At 39.6% G+C, this 20,464-nt stretch overlaps 1 protein-coding gene across 1 annotated transcript in view; it reads left to right on the forward strand.

Moving 5' to 3' along the window:
• The first annotated feature begins 1,329 nt into the window (after positions 1–1,329).
• The window catches only part of GLRA1 (glycine receptor alpha 1), a 77,907-nt gene continuing 58,772 nt past the window's right edge, over positions 1,330–20,464 (forward strand). Inside the window, exons 1-2 of the mRNA XM_053462199.1 lie at positions 1,330–1,431; positions 8,105–8,208. Of these exons, the coding sequence (XP_053318174.1) occupies positions 1,330–1,431; positions 8,105–8,208 (206 nt within the window). The remainder of the gene's footprint in view (positions 1,432–8,104; positions 8,209–20,464) is intronic.

The following is a 20,464-nucleotide window of genomic DNA, read 5'->3' on the forward strand; positions in this document are numbered from 1 at the left end:
ATTTGCGTTTTTCTCCAATGAAATACATACTGTCATATCGTAACTTCAAGCCTCAAGCAGCGGTAACATTTATCATAGCTCCAAAATAGGAAGAATCCAGTTAACCAGTTTGCATTTACTTTCCTAATTTTAGGAACATGCTCTCCATGTTGGATTATGGCAGGCTGAAAATGTATATATCGTTGGGGTTTATTCATTAAAGTTGGAGAGTTGAGATTTCATATCACCCAAATGGCCCTACATAATGCAAAGCTCAATTCAGGGCCCCATTCATTGTCCTTTGATGTGTCGAACATCATACTTTTCTACTTGTCAGGGCTAAATGGAAGTGAAAAGAGGCAGATGGCCAATATTCGCACATCATTTTCAAACAAGCCAAAGATGAATGATTAAAACTGGCTTAATATACTTATTTCTTTGGTGTCTACTTTAGTTCTACTCCAAATGACAGTCCATGAATGTTTTCATGGATGTCTTTTGTTTGTTCCTTGTTTGTGTGTATGTGTTGTGCATCTTCGTGTAAAGCTCCGTGTTGCTTGAAAAGTGCTCATATGAAGTCAGATCTGGTTCACAGATCTGGATACCCCTCAACATGAGGATATCTGCTTATGGTGGTGTGGCAGGACGTGGGGAAAAAAGCAAGGCCAGAGACATGACCACCTGCCCAACTTTTCATTGGTCAGCTGCAGAGCATTGCCAGTTGGCCATGTGTTCATGCTATGGAAAAAAAAGTGAAATTCAAATAAATAAACTGAAGTGATAAGGAATTTAAGGATAATAATGGAGAACATGAGAACTTCTATTAGCTAGTTAATATGTAACCATACCCGTACTTTCAGCCACCTTGACTATGATATAGCATGAAAACTTGAAGCTAGATGTTTCATTACATAGTGTAGTCACCACTCACTTCCACCTAACCTCTAGATCTCATCCTCCTGCTTGAAATTCAAGAAGAACCTCACAACTGTAAGAAGTAGTAGGTTTGGATCCCAGGAGCAGAGATTGGGCTGTAGAGGAAATCACACGAGGACAGCAATAGTCCAAAAATAAGAATACTCAAGAAATCAGAATTACTTAAGCCGGATTAAGAAGCAAAAAATCAGGAGCGCAGAAACAAATCAGGAGCCAAAATCAAGGCCAACAGGAAAGCTGGGTCAAAACCATCAAAACATCAAATGACATGCAGAAGAAATAATGCTTACGCCAACCAAGAGTAGCGATTATGGGTTCCTCTAAGGTGAATTGGGAGATAACGGCGCATAATAGGTTCCACCAACGTCATACACGCGTGTGCCATCCACTCGCTGTTGTGTGGGAGATCCTATAATGACGTTGACGTGCCTCACCAGCAAGGTCCCACAGCAGCACGCTCTCACACGGAGCGTTGGCAGTGACGGTGTATCCTGGCACACCCCACAATTCGGAAAGGTAAGTCCTTACAACACTTAAGACTTTTTCAGCATACAACCTGTTCAGCTGCAACGTATTTTATCTTCCCATGGAACAACTCCCACATTCAGCCGTGGCACTATTTTATCCCTCTTTATACCTGGGTTTTTTCTACACCCCATTTTCTGTAGATTGTAAACTGTTTACCTAATGTAGCGGTTTGTCTTAGTCTGTCGATTCTAGTTTTGTCATACCCTTTGTATAAGTGCTCCGTAAATTGGTGGCGTTATACAAATAAAATATAATAATCATATATCTTGAATGCTTTTGACAGCAACTTTTTTTAATGATAACAAAAATCCCAAGACAAAGAATGCCGGATTTATTTTGTTTTGCTGAACCATTTCATAAATGCTAACACGTACTACAGGCAATATTTTTAAGCTCCAATAATTCAAATCTATTTTAAAACTGGATGATTGCAGTTATCACCTGAGGGTTGAACTCACACTTATTTAGTAAATCGAGCAAATGATGTATTCCTTTACATGTATAACACCCTTATTTAAGCCTCACCACGGCCTCACCACGGGGTTTGAGTTTTTGGACTAGCGGATTGGGCTGTGCCCTGAATGGGTCTTTTCCGTGAGAGGTCAAAGTATGTCTTTCGAGCTTGTATTATATTATTTACTACAGTTCTTGATACTGAGACATTTTAGGCTAGTATGTAAAGTTTGGAGATCATCGACCCGGCTTCTTAAGATGAAGCCTTACCCATTCTGTCTTTGTGGCAGGGCTGCAAAACTTAAAAAGAGCCCAGTCATTCTGTGTATCCTTACCTCAAAACAAGTAGTTTAATGAATTTAAACCACTCGATTTAGTTTAATGCATGTGGTCAAACTGGGATACACAAAAATGATGGCCTGTTTGCAGACTTCGAGGTCCTGTAGGACACGGAGCCTGATCAATAAATTGTGCCCCTTTTCTTTGCCTTTGAAAGTGGGTCTTTCACTTTTCCCATTGCATTTAACATTTCAATAAACTACGGTAAGATGGCACGTCTTGGGGAGAGGGTGGTAGCCCCAAGCAATCCATTTATACTAGCCAGCAAAGCCTCCATAACATGCTGTACCTGGCACCTTAAGAAGTGGTTTTTGGAAGGAAAGCACATTCTGTCCATTAAAATACCATGAAATGGATCAGAAATACAGTGCTGGCATTGTTAATGTTATAAATGACTATTGTGGTTAGAAACGACTGATTTTTAATGGAATATCTTCATATATGTGCATAGGCCTTTATCACTCCCATCACTCCTGTGTTCCAATGGCACATTGTATTGGCTAATTCAAGTTTAAGTTTAAAAGGGTAACCGATCGTTAGAAAACCCTTTCGCTATTATGTTACAGCTAAAAATCTCCTTGTTTTCCATGAAAATAGCTAAGTGACCTCAAACTTATGAAAAGTAGCGTCCAATCTACCACTAAAGCAACCATCCTTTTCCAAGGATCTATATTGTTATTCCACCCTATTGAATTACCTTTCCTGATATTAAGTTCCTGATTGTTGTTGATTGATCCAGACATCATATTGAAACGCTATAAGAAATAAAACTAAATAGCTCCAAAATAATTAGAGTGATTTAAAAAAAAAAATACAAACTACAGTACAGTTTTATTACATGAATTAAATCCTAATGTTTTAACGGTGAAGACCACGGTTTAAATGGGTGTGCATACACAATTAAACTAAATGTCGACAAATTTGTTTCCTGGATAACACATACATGCCCTTGGCAATATCCAAACTTTACGACACAACACATCAGAAACCAGAAAATAATCGAAATTAGCTATTTTAATGTTGTTGGGAGTTTTGGTCTAAAACCGTCTCCGGCGCAATGAAGCTGGGATGAAGCTACTTGATATGTATGTGGGAAAGAGAACAGCTCCAGGTGAATTCATTTTCATATATTATTTCTGCAGGTGCACAATGAACTGTACTAAACAGGTCTCCAAGATTACAAAAAAACCTCTCCATAATGCTCGGCGTAGTCACCTTTTGTACTTGAAGGTCACATTTTCCAGCAAGAAAAAATACATTATTTCTGTAAATTATATATATGTTTCTTTTGTTTGCAATTGTAGGTTGCAAACCTATTTTTTTCTTACCATTAAACCAATGGGGCTGTTACGTGAAAGCAATTTTATGTACAAAATTGGAAAATTGTATCTCTGTTCTAATGGCCGTGCCTCGTTACAAAGAGAAAAATGAAGGTAATACAGTTCAATGACAGTCCAATGGAGGAAAAATATTTGTTTCTTTGTACATTTTAATCTTTTTGGTAGGGCAGTAAAGTCTTTTTAGGGCTAGAGGTTTCTAGACTCCAAGGCAAAATGTGTTTCTGACATATACCGCATGCATTTACTTGATAACAGGAAAGGGAACCATGGTGGGACCCTACCACCTCAATGCCTAACAATCCAGGTGTTAGACTTCCTGGCACCTTCTGGCCTGGTGGGCAGATACAGCTAAGTGGCCTTTTGGCCCCTTGTCCCACCTCTGGTAACATACACACCAGCACACACACTCACTTTACCACATACACAAACTCACACTAACACACACATATATACTCATATTACCATACACACTCATTCTAAAACCCACTTACACTAAAATACTTACACCTCTCACACCTCACCTCAACATCTCACCTCTTACACCACATCTCTCTCACCTCTCACACTACATCTCTCACACCTCACCCTTACCTTTCTTACCTTTCTTGTAGCTGTTCTTTAGAGCTGCACGTGGCTGCAATATTACTATGGGAAAATAACGCGATATTACCAGAGGGTCCTGCTCCACCAATGCTTCTTTGCTGTTCTAGAGCTCGTTGTCGTAGGCACCCATGCCTGAAGAGCAATCTTTTGAAGAATCCTCAAAAGAACTTGAAAATTCTTTGCACCCATAGCTCAAGCACAAAAATTCACATGGCAAGTACACACACTACCAGTGGGAGATTTGGTATATTGAACTGGTCAGATGATGTGTAAAAATTGGCATTATTCATATAGAAGGGGTAGAGCATTGGGCAGAATGGCAGGACATAGGCAGGGGTGGATGGAGCTACCGCTAAATCTTCCTTTTACCTACCATGGCCCTGTAAGAATGGCATATTTGGACATTCTCCCCTATTGACACACTAGATGCGTATCCATTTGATTGCTCAATAGTCACATTGGTAATACACACACGACAATCACAGGAAAAGAGGAACAGTACATATTTACAACAAAGTACTTTCTGTGGTCGTTTTTCTCTAAATGTGCTTGCTTTCGAAATCCCTTTTGATGTATGATGGTCCTCCAGCATCTTGGATATCTAAAGAGTTGCTTAATCTCGAAATAAATGATCTAACTGGGAAAATGTTCATGTATCTGTAATTGAATTTCAAGAAATGTATTATTTTTTGCCATTACTTATTTATATTTATATATTATTTTATATAATATATTAATATATCCATCAGCTCTGATAAATGGGCTTTAGTAATTAGATTATGTAACAACACTATATCACAGAAGCGAAAAAGAATAGAAGAAAGCCTGAGTCCATCAGACAGCGGAATTTATTTCTTTGGTTTAACAGCATTGATTTGTTTCCTGGGCCCTCATATAGGGAGACTAGGTAGCTGCTGAGCTGTTAGGAGGTGCCATCATGAGATTTTTCCTATGTTAGCAAACAAGGGCATCCAAGAGGAGTGCACTGAAACATTGTGTGCCTAGGGCACTAGAGGGCACCCTAGAACCATTGGGTTCATGCCTCCCAACATTTCAAATGGCCGAAGAGGGACGCAGAGGGTCTGGATAGAGGCATGACCTGGGGACAGGGCTATACCAAGATTTTTTGGTATTTTTGTGACCAAATGATAGCTGTAAAAGAAAGTCCCAGGTGAAATAATTGAGCTAAGTGTTCACATGACTGAAAGAACAATGTTAATGATTATCCTTGTGTTTCTCTTTATTTGTGGGGGGTGCGGGGAGAGGAAGGCCCTGACATTGATGCTACGTCAGTCATGTATTCTCTTGGAATACTTAAAATTACACCCTCTGTGCTTTCTTTACACTTTATTGTAACTGTAGTACACTCTTACTAGGTTGGAGGAACAAGTGAGAAGATGGTTTCATATTTTAAAGGCGGACAGTGGGCAGAACCTGCTAGACACCTACGGACATCAAAGTCTTCCCTGAAAGCCCACGAATCGGATGTGATATCAAATCATCTGGAATATGCCTGGGCAGTTCTCCTGTATGGCAATAGATCAGTGGATCTCAAAAGTGTCATGCTTCTTTTGAGATCTAAAAAAACTACCCCATGTGTGGTTAGCATTGCCGTCTTAACACACACCTTCCTGCCTCCTAATGAAAGGGTAGGCTAGCCCAGGTATGGTGCTATGGCCGGCTCACCCAGCTATAGATGGTTCCACCAAAGAAGGCAGCAATAAGGGTTATAGTGGACGTGTCCCAATGAGCTTCCCCTGACATATGTGACAGATACAGTATACTGTGCCATATGTATAGATATATGTGTCAAGTTAAAATATCTTAAATATAAAACCAACCTTCTCCAACTACTAGGGACAATGGAGAGCTACAAATTATGGAACTACAATACTTACCCTGTTCGGTTACCATGGTACACCTGGTATGATTGTACTTAAAATTGGCTTTTACCAAAAATCTTTTGCATGCGGATTTCAGAAGAAGCTGTACCGTCAAAATCTTGAATCCGTCAGTGTTCCCTTTGCAAAGCACTATTAGTACGTGCTAAATAAGTCATTGAACTGGTTATGTGGCAGTGATCCGTCCTGCGCACAACCTTGGAATTAATAATGTTTTGGATTAATGCATGAGGGAAATGGAGTGGCCATTTATCATGGTGCGTAGGAGGAGAAGGCAAGCCAAATATATTCTGATGTGCAAAAATTCTCTCTGGTGATTTTATATCTGGCATAATATTAAGAGTATTAATGTATGCTGCTGCTGGTTGTGCTGCACAACATTGTGTGCCCCATGACACCCCCCCCACACACACACTTTTTAGGACTGAAAATTCATGTAATACAGTTAATTAGTGAAAAACTGGAGAAATTAAAAAGATATTTAATCATCACGCTAGGAGTTAATTCTCAGCTTGTTGTTTCATATGTATTTATCAGTTGTTAAGCAAGCATTTATGCTGTAAAACAAAACATTTTAACCCCCGTGACAGTGAACATGAAGCCTAATTATGCCGAAGACTTCTCCTTGTCCCCTAGCTCCGTTCTCTTACAGAATCAAAGCAGCAAGCAATTTGCACGGGTTGGCGCTGTTGAAAATGCTTGTTATGTGAATCACCTGCCACAGCCTCCCAAAACACAATAGTGCAAGCACGACAAATTATTTTATGATGGATACGAGATTATATACTAGCTTCTGTTGTTGCTTTGGACTTTGGTGTCGGATGCTCCTACTTTGGGCCACTTGAAGCAATACTTCAACACATATATGCCCACGTGTCCCCATTAGTGTGATGTGAAGAAGCCGTGTAAACTATGAGCTTACTGGCAAAATGAACTTTTCTGCATCTCGTCTTTACTGCATACAGAGATATGGAGCAATAAGGCAGAGAAGTTTGGCAGAGAAGTTGATTAGCTGGATAATGAGAGTAGTAAGCACAAATCATCAGTGTTTTCAGAGTCATTCTTAAGATGAAGGGAGGCAAACTCAAAATTAATATTTTGACATCATTGCTGCATCTAGATCATAGATGGCTCTAGGTACATCATTTTTATGTAACATAGGGTTACTCTTATGGTTCAAGTAAATTGTGCAAAAAAGTTAATTAATGATACTTTGTTTTAGGGTTAGAGGCATGGCTGGGGACAGGGCCTTCACAAGACTTTATATGCCTTTGCAACCTATTGATGGTTACATAGTTACATAGTTACATAGTTCATAAGGTGGAAAAAAAGACCTAAGTCCATCAAGTTCAACCCTTCTACCTAACCTTTCTATTCTTGATCCAAAAGAAGGCAAAAAAAACCCTAATTAAGCTACATAAGTATTCTAAGTGGACATCTTAGTGGACATGGTTGTTCATGGCGTTGCTGAGAAGAATAAGGTATTTCATTTACACTATTTTATATACAAACACACAGAATTGTAGAACAATATGTCCATCAAATATCTTAGAAAAGAAAGAAATCAGGGGAGGAAGGCGGTGCAGAGGTACTGTGTTCAAATGAGGTATTCTCCCTCCTAAACAGGGGAACTTGGGGGTATGCAAAAACTGAGCACCCCACAGACCAGACTATAAATCGAATACAACTTAGTCCATAAGTCAGTAACCAGACTGGAAGAGTGACATTGTTTAACTCTGTACATGCGAGGAAACTGTTGGAGTTATTGCAGAACAAGTTGTGTTATTGAGACACTCAAAGTGTTAGGTGACCCACCCCATTCTCAAAATTGTTTTCACAGGTAGTTCTCTGAACCCCCACCCCCTCCTTTCCTAATGATCAGTCATTCACTATATGGTAGACGTCATGGTAAAATGAGTATATGTCCCTTGGCTATTCAGAAATGCTTTCGCCAAAATTCCCTCGCACACCTGGCCTTGCTGCAGGCAGCTTCATTCTACTCCCCTCTTTGATACTGCATTGCAGGTACAGTTTTATGGAGATCGTAAAAAGAAAGGACTAAGGGAGAGAGCGCGAGAGAGAGAGGATGATAGGGAGGGAGAGAGAGGAAGGGAGCTGGTGATTGGGAAGTGAGAGAGAGACGCTGTGCTTCTCTGTAAAGCCTGAGTCAAATATAAAATATGAGCCGTGTGACACCAAAGGACAAAAAATGTTTCCTGGGGCAATCTGCAACAAATATCAGTAGACAGAGCCAGCTAATATATTGAGCTTGAGGGTTGAGATGGCAATAAAATTGTGAAATTAAACAAACTTTAATACAATTTGAGTGATTGCACAATCCAGTATGTTGCTGAAGCCAAAATTGTTAGCTCCACAGCATTTAATCACAAGCCAAATATTTGGTCCTCACACTTTACCATCTCCATAAACCTCAATGTTATCAAACTTTTATTTTGGCAGAAACAACAACACTATTGCAAAGCAGTTAAAGCGAGCCACCTCCTGGGGCAGGCTGACAGCTGCACAGAAGTCTGGTCATAATTCTCCAAACATGGCCATATTTGAACCCCATGACCCTACAGTAGTAGCGTGGCAGTTCACACCATGCGAGTTTGTGGGTGTTAGAGCGTGTGTTAGTAAATAAATGTATTTGTCTCGTATATGTGTTCATTATGGTGGCACAGGGGGTTACTTGGCTTTATATGCCCCAGAAGGTTCCAGTCCTTGAATGGTCACCTCACTAATTTTGCAGAAAAAGGATGTTACATTCCAGATTATGCTTGCTCCTTAAAGCAATTAAAAACATATTAATCATGTTTTTTATCCTTTATATTAATTTTTCAACACTGCCTTTGCTATTTCCTGTTGAGCTGGAAGCTGCCATCTTACTGCTGCATCAGATGTTTGAAATTGCAGCATCATGCAAGAGTAATCACATATGTGAAGTGCTGTCATACATGATATGGAGTATATAACTGAGTAATTAATTCCTTTCTGTGGGTTTACACATCCCACATTCGTGAGGGCAGCACTTTACATGTGAAATGATTATATGTCTTAAAATTAAATGGCTTATGTTCATTTTTTATAAAAGCATTCTATATATTTTTGCATGCTTCATTGATACATATACATTTTTAGATGTCCACTTAGAATACTTATGCAGAAGTATCTGATCCAGAGCTATGATAGTGTGCTTACAGATGCATGAACCAACCAAGTACAATGTGCAAGATGAATTGCACACTGCTGGCGGCTGAGTCTCTGTTAAAGATTCTGTTGAGTACTTCTTACCATTACTCTTGTCTACAAAAAAAAAAGACAGTACTAACGCAAAATTCATCAATTAGTCCAAAAAATGTATATTTCATTTTTTTGTTTTTTCATTGTACAGAACAATCTGTATTTGCAAGCACAGTTTTAGTTCTTTCCTAGATCAGCTGTGCATACTAAAGTTTTATTTGTTCTTGTAATTTTTTTATAACAATATACAGTATCTGACAAAAGTGAGTACACCCCTCACATTTTTGTAAATATTTTATTGTATCTTTTCACGTGACAAGACTGAAGAAATGACACTCTGCTACAATGTAAAGTAGTGAGTGCACAGCCTGTATAACAGTGTCAATTTGCTGTTCCCTGAAACATAACTCAACACACAGCCATTAATGTCTAAATCTTAGCAACAAAAGTGAGTACACCCCTAAGTGGAAATGTCCAAATTGGGCCCAAAGTGTCAATATTTTGTGTGGCCACCATTATTTTCCAACACTGCTTTAACCCTCTTGGGCATGGAGTTCACCAGAGCTTCACAGGTTGCCACTGGAGTCCTCTTCCACTCCTCCATGACGACATCACAGAGCTGGTAGATGTTAGAGACATTGTGCTCCCCACCTTCCGTTTGAGGATGCCCCACAGATGCTCAATAGGGTTTCGGTCTGGAGACATGCTTGGCCAGTCCATCACCTTTACCATCAGCTTCTTTAGCAAGGCAGTGGTCGTCCTGATTCCAATCATGTTGGAATACTGCCCTGCGGCCCAGTATCCAAAGGGAGGGGATCATGCTCTGCTTCAGTATGTCACAGTACATTTTGGCATTCATGGCTCTCTCAATGAAACGTAGCTTCCCAGTGTGGGCTAATTTGGTGGCGCAACGTGCCACTTGACTAGATCCCCCCCCCCAGGCCTTAGGCTTCCAGGCCTCCCCTGAATGTGAGGATGCATGTCATGTAGTAAAATAGCAATCAAGTGCATTGTTTTAACATTATAAAAGTTTTTACAGTACAAGTCCTGATTTTCAAAAGTGAAAGTACAAATAGGACATTTCCTGTAACAACATCTACTGACAAAGGGCAAAGTACCTCTATGGCTACAAGTCATATGAGTCATATGTACAAAATCCCGAAAGGTATTTGAAAGCCAAAAATTGCCATTCACAACAGGAAGATTCAAGGAAACTCTATAAACCATTCTTGAACTTATTTAACTTTTTTGACCTTATCCTGATATCAGAACCAATATCATGATACAGCCTAAGGGCTTCATCATCTGAACTTAGGGTGAAACTTTGCCAAGCTTTGTCCTGTGGGACCTATTAAGCTTAGCTGAGCTAGGTTTTCAGAGGCAATTGAATGTTGTTACTTCCAGGCATTGATTAACTTTATTTATATTTCCTAGTTGGAGAATTAAACTTTTAAATCTTTAGCTGTGTCCCCAGGCTTGCCCTCAATCTACCTGTCCTACTAACTAGAAATGGATAGATTCCCAGTGGAATTTTCAACTATTTGCTGCATGTTGTGTTACAACTATAAAACTCTGAGATTGGTTAAATAAAAATGTATATAACTAGTGTAAGCATGATCCTGCGCTCATTGATGACTCTTTCTATTTAAAAAAGGCTAACAGAAACCAAGGTGTACATTTAATAAGAAAAATATTAAATATATATAGTCTCATTTAAAACCTCAAAAACTGGCTATAAAAGTGGCTGCAAGCTTTGAATCTTTCTGGAGTTTTTTCGGCATTATAGGTCTGTTTGAAATTGTTAGTGTGGTCAAAGGATACATTACGTACAAGTAGCCTATTGCTATTTCAAGACATGCTATTTATTTTTTTATCTGGTCATACTGCGCCCATGTCCTATTTGGGACATCTTTGCAGCCAGTCAGTTCAATTTACCTCTGGGTATGTCAAATGGTGGGGTTTTAACACTTCCCATGCAATAATTCTACCACCAGCCTTTGTCAAAGCGTGTGGTATAAATTCACAGCTCCTGATATATGTCACCCTACATCACCCTAATATTTTTATAGCAACGTGTCCTGAGTACAGTGATACAATCCATCCATAGGTTTGTGTAGTTTGGTAGCTAAAGGCAATATACACCATTCAAACCATACTTGTTTAAAAACTAGACACCCCAGGGTATTTCAAATGGTGGTATTTTACCTATGCTGTTTCAACCTGAAGCATCACAAGCTACTGTATTAAAACAATGCAGTAACTTGAACAGAGGGACACTTGTGTAGACATTATTTACAAAAAAGTGGCACCCGTTGTTATGAGGAGGGATATTAAGTCCCAAATAATATTGGCACCGGTTCCCAGACCATCTGTGCAACCTGAAGGGTCAAAGTGGCTATCCTTTGCCTCGTATACCTGGAAGGTCCGAGAATACCCAGAACCAGGGGCATACCTAGAGTATTTGGCACCTGGGGCGGATCCCATATGTGGCACCCCCCCACACACATACACACACTTTAAAACTGCATAGCTTCTATCTTTATACTGGCGCAGACACTGAAGGTGCTACAGCATTACTGTTATCATTATATACTGAGGCAGACATTGACGGTGGTACAGCATAACACCTATCACTATATACTGAGGCAGACATTGACGGTTGTACAGCATAACACCTACCACTATATACAGAGGCAGACATTGATGGTGGTACAGCGTAATCCCTATCACTATACATTGAGCCAGACATTAACAATAGTGCAGCATAACTCCAATCACTATATACTAAGCCAAACATTGATGTGGTGTAGGCCTACCACTTCACTGTCTGTCTTACTAGTATGGATGCACCAAAATGAATTCTGGAATGAAAATGCAGCATTTACCTGTCCGAAACCGAATATGACTCCCCACCATAAAAGAAAAATCTCACACTTGTATTTAAAGGTAAGTAAAACACCAAAAAAGGACAAAAAAATTTAATAACAATATTAATATATATATATATATATGATTGTTAACATCAATCACACTCCTATCATGCCTAGGCATACCCAGATTCCAGCATGTACTAGCTGACTTGGCATGATAGGAGTATGATTGCTAACATTAATGCATTCTCACAAACTCATTAATTATATCCCTCATTCAGACAATTCATCCATTCTCTCACTCATTCTCACAATGCATTCACACATTCATTTATTCTCTCACTCATTCTCACTGTTTATTTATTCCAATATACTTTCTACCCCCCCGTCTCACTATCTACCCCCCTCCCTTCTCACTTTAACTGAATGCTTTCCTACCTTTTCTCTGTTTCTTTTCTCCTTTCAGCAGTCAGCTCCTTTTCCTCTTCTTCGCTCTTCTTCTGTTTTCTTCAGTCTTCTTCCGGTTCAGAGGGCACGGACGGCGGTGGGCGCAGCTTCAGTGTTGTGCGCCGGGATCTGACAACAAACCCCGGCGCACAGCAGCAGTTGCCGCGCACGTCACAAGGGAGCGGTATCGGAGGTCTTTAACAGACCTCCGGCTCCCTTGAGTGATTTGAAGCCGGTTAAAGGGAGATCCTTGATCTCCCCAACCGAGCCTGCTCCTCCAGCAGCGGACATTACTGTCCGTCTCTGGAGGGGTGTCCGGTGCGGGCAAGTTGGCACCCCCATGATGAGCGGCACACGGTGCGGACCACCCCCCCCTGCCCCCACTAGGTACGCTACTGCCCAGAACTTATAGATCTCCAATCCATACCTGGAAAGTTGGGAAGGAATTTACTACTTGAATCCCAACTTTCCTTATACTTCATCAGGGATTCATCCACACAGATATCCCTTCCAGGTATATAAGCTTTTGCAAACCTGGCAGCAAGAGGATAGGTAGATCTGGTTGTCATCAGCATGCAAGTGGTATTGAAAGCCAAAGCATGAAATTAGTTTGCCAAGTGTGGAAGTGTAAAGAGAGAGATAACAGGGAGCTGTTGAAATAATGCGCTATTTTTTTTTTACAAAAGATTAATGTAAACTGCATTAAAGTTAGCCAATCAATTTTATTGGCTATTGCATTATCATCCATGTCAGAGATTCCATAACATTGTAGTCTTATGTAGCATTAAGTTTCCGACCATGATTAACTCTATTGATTGTGCAATATTGCTGCTATCAGATTTAATGGAAGAAAATTAATAAAACAACATTAAAGGGCTTAATTTACCTGCGTAAAATGCTTTAATATAGGTAGATCATTTAGCAATCCCAACATAGCTCCCACACTCAAGAGCTCAAATTTATCAGGCCATGACTGAAGATAAATCATATAAAGAGCCAGTGTAATGAATTATACTTGGTTGAATTCAGCTCACATTGTTGGGGAAAAAAGGGCAATGCTGAGTAAAATCATACATCTGATAGGGGTCTTCCCAAAAAGTTCAACCTAACTTTGGGAGCTAAGGTTTGGGTTTTCACTGAAACTGAATCTGAAAAACACCTTAGAGGCAGGGAATGGAATAAGGTGGAACATGCTTGTCAGAAAGGTCAAATATCAGGGTAGAGAGAGGAATATTGTCATTTTCATTTATGCAAGGGAGCTAACAATCTAAAAAATAAATATATTATATTGTTTGCGCTGGTCTTTTTTAGTGGCAATCAACTGGAATTGCCAGTTGTCCGGTTAAATTCTAGAGTGCAATCTTCTCCATGATATTTGCTACAATTTTGCTAGAAATTGAAATTTAATACAATGAAAATAAAATCCATTATTAACTACTCCCTATCACAAATACTAGTTGTAGATTATGTAGAGGATATGTAAACTGTAAACGTCATGGACCAAGGAGTTTTGTTTGTGTCCCCCAGTTGTAGAAGACACATATAGTGTAAATGTCATGGTCCAATGAGTCCTATTTATGTGCCCATGATCCATTTCTATATTTAACAATGCATTTCCGCTTCAGATCCAGTTCTCAATATAATAAAGATTACCAGTGACGATTTATCATTGTGACATTTGAAGCTAAATAGAAGCAAAACCTTGAAAAAACCATCAGTGACTAATGGCTTCTATTTATTAAATGCTTTTTGTGTCTGGTTTTCAAAACAAAGTCACAGCTTCCGCTTTAGTACTGTACGCAATCACTAAATATGTATTTCTCATTTTTTATGCTTCTATCCGGCACACGTAGCTATTTTTTTATCCTGCACAACAACTTTCATGATGAACAAATAGCTTAATCAGTGCCTTCCAGGGATCATGCAACTCAAAGTTCTAGAACTATATCTTGGCTGTCACCAGCATAAATTATTCATTATGACATATCGTAAAATGGGGCCATTTTTATTAACCATCTCCTTGGAGTCTGTAGGCTTCGAAAACCAAACTGATAAATATGAAAGGCAATTAACACTATTTGTTAACGCTTGTTAGTCTTTAATTCACATGAACTTTATCTGCCAACTAGACTTTGCAACTAGAATTTGCAACCAGCATATGGATGACCAAACACTGGTTATTGTGAGACTATTACTCCCAAGATCCTATTTGTTATTTAGTTATTTCAACATCTATCCAAGTATAGTTCAGAAAAAGCATAATATAAATCAGATAATAATTACTGGGGTTCACTTGTCAGGGTCCACCCTGCCTGCCAGGACCATGCAATAATTATTTGAAATCATGTCTACCTGCAGCCACTAGCAGCCACCCTTCCCTCTCTGGAGCACCCATTTCCAATTACTTGGGACAGCTGAGCCTTGTGTACCTGAGTATAGCCCTGCCTTTATATACCTGCTCTGCCCTTCAGTCTGGGCCTTTGCATGTGGTCCCTGTTGGGTCACTGTTAGTCTGCTTGCAGCTAAAGATCTGTGTTCCTGTTCTGATTTCCTGTGTATGACCTTGGCTATGTACTTGATCCTGATTCGTGCACCAGACTTACCTATCTTCCAAGCTGTGTGCCCTGCCTGAGCGCTTCCAAGCCGTGTGGCCTGCCTGAGCGCTTCCAAGCCATGTGCCCTGCCTTTGCTACAGTTCCCCTGCCTTTGCTGCCGTCTGCCCTGTCCTTGCTGCCGTCTGCCCTGTCAGTGGGCTTCCTGCAGTCTGCCCTGCCAGTGGGTCTCCAGTTCCAGGCCTGTCCGGCAAGACTTTCTACTCCATGTGTTACGATTAACTGAATCCTGTGTAAGCTTTACTCCACTGTATATACCAGTCCAGTTCCTATTTATCAATACCCCTTACGAAAAAATTTCTGAAGTAATACTTCAGTTTTTTGGACATGAAAAAACTGCAATACTGCACTTTTACTGCAGTATTACTGCACATTTACTGCAGTTTTACTGCATTTGTACTTCACTGTACTGCAGTTTTACTGCAGTTATTTTTGTACAGAAGTATAAATGCAATAAAGCTGCAGTATATTGAAGTACAACTGTAGGTTTGCAATATAAAAAAAAAGTGCAGTTAATGTGCAGTACAACTGCAGTACAGTGAAGTACAAATGCAGTAAAACTCATGTCCAAAAAACTGCAGTAATTTTTTGTAAGGGACAATCTATTCTTGTATATCAGCCTGGTGTGAGACTGTTCTCTCTCGGAGTACAGACAGAGGCTCCTACCCGACCTGCTGGCTTGGGTCCTGACATCCCTATAGCCCCAAACTTGCATTTTTACTGCTAATAGTTTAGAGTATTTTAGAGCCCATTTTCTGGGTATTACATGTATCCTTTAGTTACTGGTATTGTGTGTACGGTAACAAAACATCAGTGTTTACATATGATAAATGTGATGTGGTTGCCTCTACTCCTAATGGAAGCTTGGTTCCCGTTGGGTTCAATGGGAGCGCTAATGCACATGTACAGGACATATGCTTACTGCTTACACATGCTAATTCTGCTTACACATCCTATTACTGTTTACATATCCTGTTACTGCGTACACATATATTAGCAGAGGCAGCCAGTGGTGGGTTAAAAGACAAAGACGTTCATGATGGACTCCAATATCTAAGATGAAAATAGACTCTTTCTTGTTGTTTTTGTATAGTCAATCATTTACTCGGACTCCCAAACATAAGAATGTAATAGTGTATGATTAGATTTGTTTGTGTGTACTTCCATACTGAGGATAGATTTGCAGACACTGGAAAAATCTGTGGTAGGTTTATATAAAATGGAGAAGCCAACCATTATTCATGACAAAGCCAGATGTTTCTTTCATTAGATTAATTATATGTGTCAGTGTAACAGAGGTATATTGTCACACCTGCTATTCCAGTAATGAACTCACTACATGATTCTACTTGGTTCCTCGTATTTCCCACCAGCATCTCCAACTGTTCCTTCTCCTTCACTGACTTGGTTTTCCACACCATGTCCAATGAAATCTCATCTGTTTCCTCGAAATACAACTTAACCACATATATTTATGTTTGTCATCTTTGTAGATTAAAAAAAATATTATCTTAGATATCATCTTCAGTTTTTCTTGGCACTCTCTACATCTAGAAAAAAACGTTGGTTTGGTTTGTGAGTCATTTTGTCAGAACTATAAAAATGTTGGATTTGTAGTTAATTGATGCATGAAATTCCCATAAGATGAGACCTATTACTTATTACCTATTACTGGCACACAAAAAAATAGAGAATTGTAAAAAAAAAACTAGTCAGTAACTTTATTTTGTCTGCCTTTGACATGACTGGGTCACAAAATACATTGTGCCCTGTCTGGAGTTGACACATTGATATGTGTCTTGGTAATGCACAAAACAGTTTGTTCATTTTCTTCACAAAACTCTTGAAATGTTACCTTTACATCTATCAAATTCTTTCATTAACTGCTAAAGTATTGTTACCTTCATTAGTGTCTATCCTGGCTTAATTTTACAAATAGTTTTGTGAGTATTCCCAATAATTGATATCTCTATGGACCCTTTAGGTACCCTTTCCTTAAAAAATAGCTTGATGTCTACTTCAATGTTTTAAATCTTTACTGGAAATTAACAAAATGAAGAATCCTAATGGATTGATGTGCCTCATTATGCTATTCCCAAATATGCATGGTATTTTTGTTCTACAGTATGTCTCTGGAACCCCGTGAGAAAGTACTGCTTATGTACAAGGACAGCAGAGTCCATGGCACGGAATGGCAAGTCATTGAGTAACATTCCACCGCAGGGCCTGTTGGTACCAACATCAACCTGCTTCACAAAAAGAAGCAAAGTAAACATTACATTTCAGCTCTTAGTAACGTAAAGACTAATCAGAACCCCCATAACCAAGGTGACCACTGACCAGAGACAAAAGTGGACAGATGGGTGGCACAGAATACCAGGGATTAATGCAGGGATTGGAGGAAGTTCCAGCCAGGTTATGTCTGCAGAGATGTGAATGAAGATAGAAGATTGAAGATAGAAGAGAGAAGAAATATTGAAGATAGAAGAAGAAGATGTAGAAGCGGAAGTGGTTAGCAGAAGCTTAAGGAAGTCAGCAGAGAAGGTAGGGAAACATTTAGAGAGTGCGAGAGAGTAAAGCAGAATGAGAGTATGTGATAGAGTGAGTGAAAGTGGGCACTGGCAAATGAATTTTGTTCCCGAATTAAAATCGCCCCCAAATTTTTAAGCCAAACCGAATGGGCAAAGAACGAAAGTCATTGCCCAAAAACAAATGGGCCAAAAATGAACCAAAAACTCAACCAACTCATTTTAGTCCCAATTTCCACATGTCTTGTCTTTGGTCTGCCTGATACACTTAGCTTATTATGCATTAATTGGGGGTTTTCAGAGTGTCTGTCAACGGTCAGTTATTGTGCATAGATGATGCAATTACCTTCCATCTGCTGCTGCTAATGGGCATTAGACTTCATTGCATTGTACCTGTTTCACTCGATCCCTCTGACTGTGTTTTCTTATAATCATGCTACAGTCAAGGGTAATGAGAATAGTTAAAAATAATTGTTTCACGGGAGGAGGGTAAGAATTCAGGGAAATTAAGTAAAAACACTAAATAATTTAGAAATGTTTTTAATCAAAAATACATATTTACTATATTTTTATATTACCTTAAGGATTTGGGTTTTTTTTTTCACAATGGTAATTAGGGTCCCATTGGCAATCTACCAAACCTTTAGCTGGTAGGAGGCCCTTCAAATGATAATTAGAACCCTACTTTCCATAAAATGAAGCAAAACTTTAAATTAGATTAAGAAATGTATTGAATTTGTGTTTTATACAACAGTATATTAATCACGTCACAGTGTCATACTCAATTCTTGTTTTTTTATATCTATATCTATATTATATCTTTTCTATATCTTGAAAATAAATGCTAAAGATGGCAACATTTCGTAAAAGTAGTTTTTGAGACATGTTTCAGTCAAAAAATAGAATAAAGAGCTTGCTACTCTGCCCCCCAGATATGCCTTATCCCCCCCTTAATGTCACTCTGCCCCCAGATATGCCTTATACCCCTATATGCAACTCTGCCTCCCTGATATGCCGCTTTGCCCCTATATACTGCCTTATACCCCTATATGCCACTCTGCCCCCAGATATACCTTATACCCCCTATATGAAACTCTGCCTCCCTGATATGCCACTTTGCCCCCTATATACCACTCTGCCCCCTGATATGTCTTATACCCCCTATTTACTACTCCCCCCAGATATGTCTTATTCCCCCTATTTGCCAATCTGCCTCCTTATATGCCTCGCGACTTACCGATGCATCCCTAGACTTGTCCCTGTGCTCCGGACTCCCTGGTGTAAAGTGGGGGCAGCCAGTGGACATCTGAGCAATATGCGCAGACAACCTCCGCTGCTACCCGGGACTTCCGCCAGGGCTCCTATGACTGAGCACCGGAAGGTCACGCCAGTGCTCCGTCATAGAAGCCCCGGCGCATTGCACAGGCGTTCACTGGCTGCCAGACAGGACTCAGGTCTCCTGCAGCACTGCGGGGGATCCTCCTCTCTGGCAGCAGAGGTTGTCTGCGCGATGCCCGTAGACAACCTCCGCTGCTGCTGGCCGGTACTTCATCTGGGCTTCTATGGTGGAGGACCACAAGGTCATGTCATGCCGGCACTCCGTCATAGAAGCCCTGGCAGAGGTGCCGGCAGCAGCAGAGGTTGCCTGTGCGCATCGCACAGATGTCCCCCAGCTGCCAGAGAGGAGGATCCAGGTCCCCTTGCAGCACTGCAGGGGATCTGGATCTTAGTCTTGTAGTCAGACCTCTATTTGAGGTCTGATTATAAGATGACTATGAATATAAGACGATGAGTATTTTTCAGAAAATTTGCTCTGAAAAAAACCTCATCTTATAATCGAGTAAATACAGTAAGTAAAAAAGCTGGTAATTCTATTTGATCATGTAAACCATGTAATATGCACCAAAAAATTAGGAAATAAGAAATCTACAGTTGGCAGCTGTGACTTTTTTTTCTTGTACCAACTGACTGGAACATAATAGTTTTTGAGTTCTCTATTTAATGTTTATTACGTAGCTTCATCTTTACAGGGCTTATAATCATGATCAATATTTGTGATTTAACTGTATTTATATTTTAATCAATTTTATTTATCTGTATTTATCTTTCAATCAATTTTGTACTTTTATTTATTCTTCCTGCAATGATTGATAACCATACAATTAAATGAGTTGCAAATCTCACTTTTATATGAAATTTTGATAATATAATGCATTTACAGTATTCTATTTCAACATTCTAATTTCAGCAACCCCTCTTTGATAACATGATAATCTTAGCTCGTTTTTTTTCTTCTTTTTCTTTACATAGACTGTGTGTTTAACATTGGAACCATCTGTAACTTATTAACGCTCAGTGGACGTGCTTTGTCACGTCAGAGGTGATGTGATTATTGGGTAATTAGTAGTTTATATATGTATAAGTAAGACCTAGCGGTTAGGGTTGCCACCTTTCTTGCAAAAAAATACCGGCCATGCTAATTTGCATAAGCTATTATATATGCGTTACATCACAGAAACATAATGTGCACCTACCTCCCCCCAAAAAATATTTCCTGTCACAGAAACATAATGTGCACCTTCCCCCCCAAAAAAAGAATTCCTGTCACAGAAACATAATGTGCACCTACCCCCCGAATATTTCCTGTCACAGAAACATAATGTGCACCTACCTTCCCCCCAAAAA

Source organism: Spea bombifrons, chromosome 4, assembly GCF_027358695.1.
Source record: "Spea bombifrons isolate aSpeBom1 chromosome 4, aSpeBom1.2.pri, whole genome shotgun sequence".
Classification (NCBI taxonomy): domain Eukaryota; kingdom Metazoa; phylum Chordata; class Amphibia; order Anura; family Pelobatidae; genus Spea; species Spea bombifrons.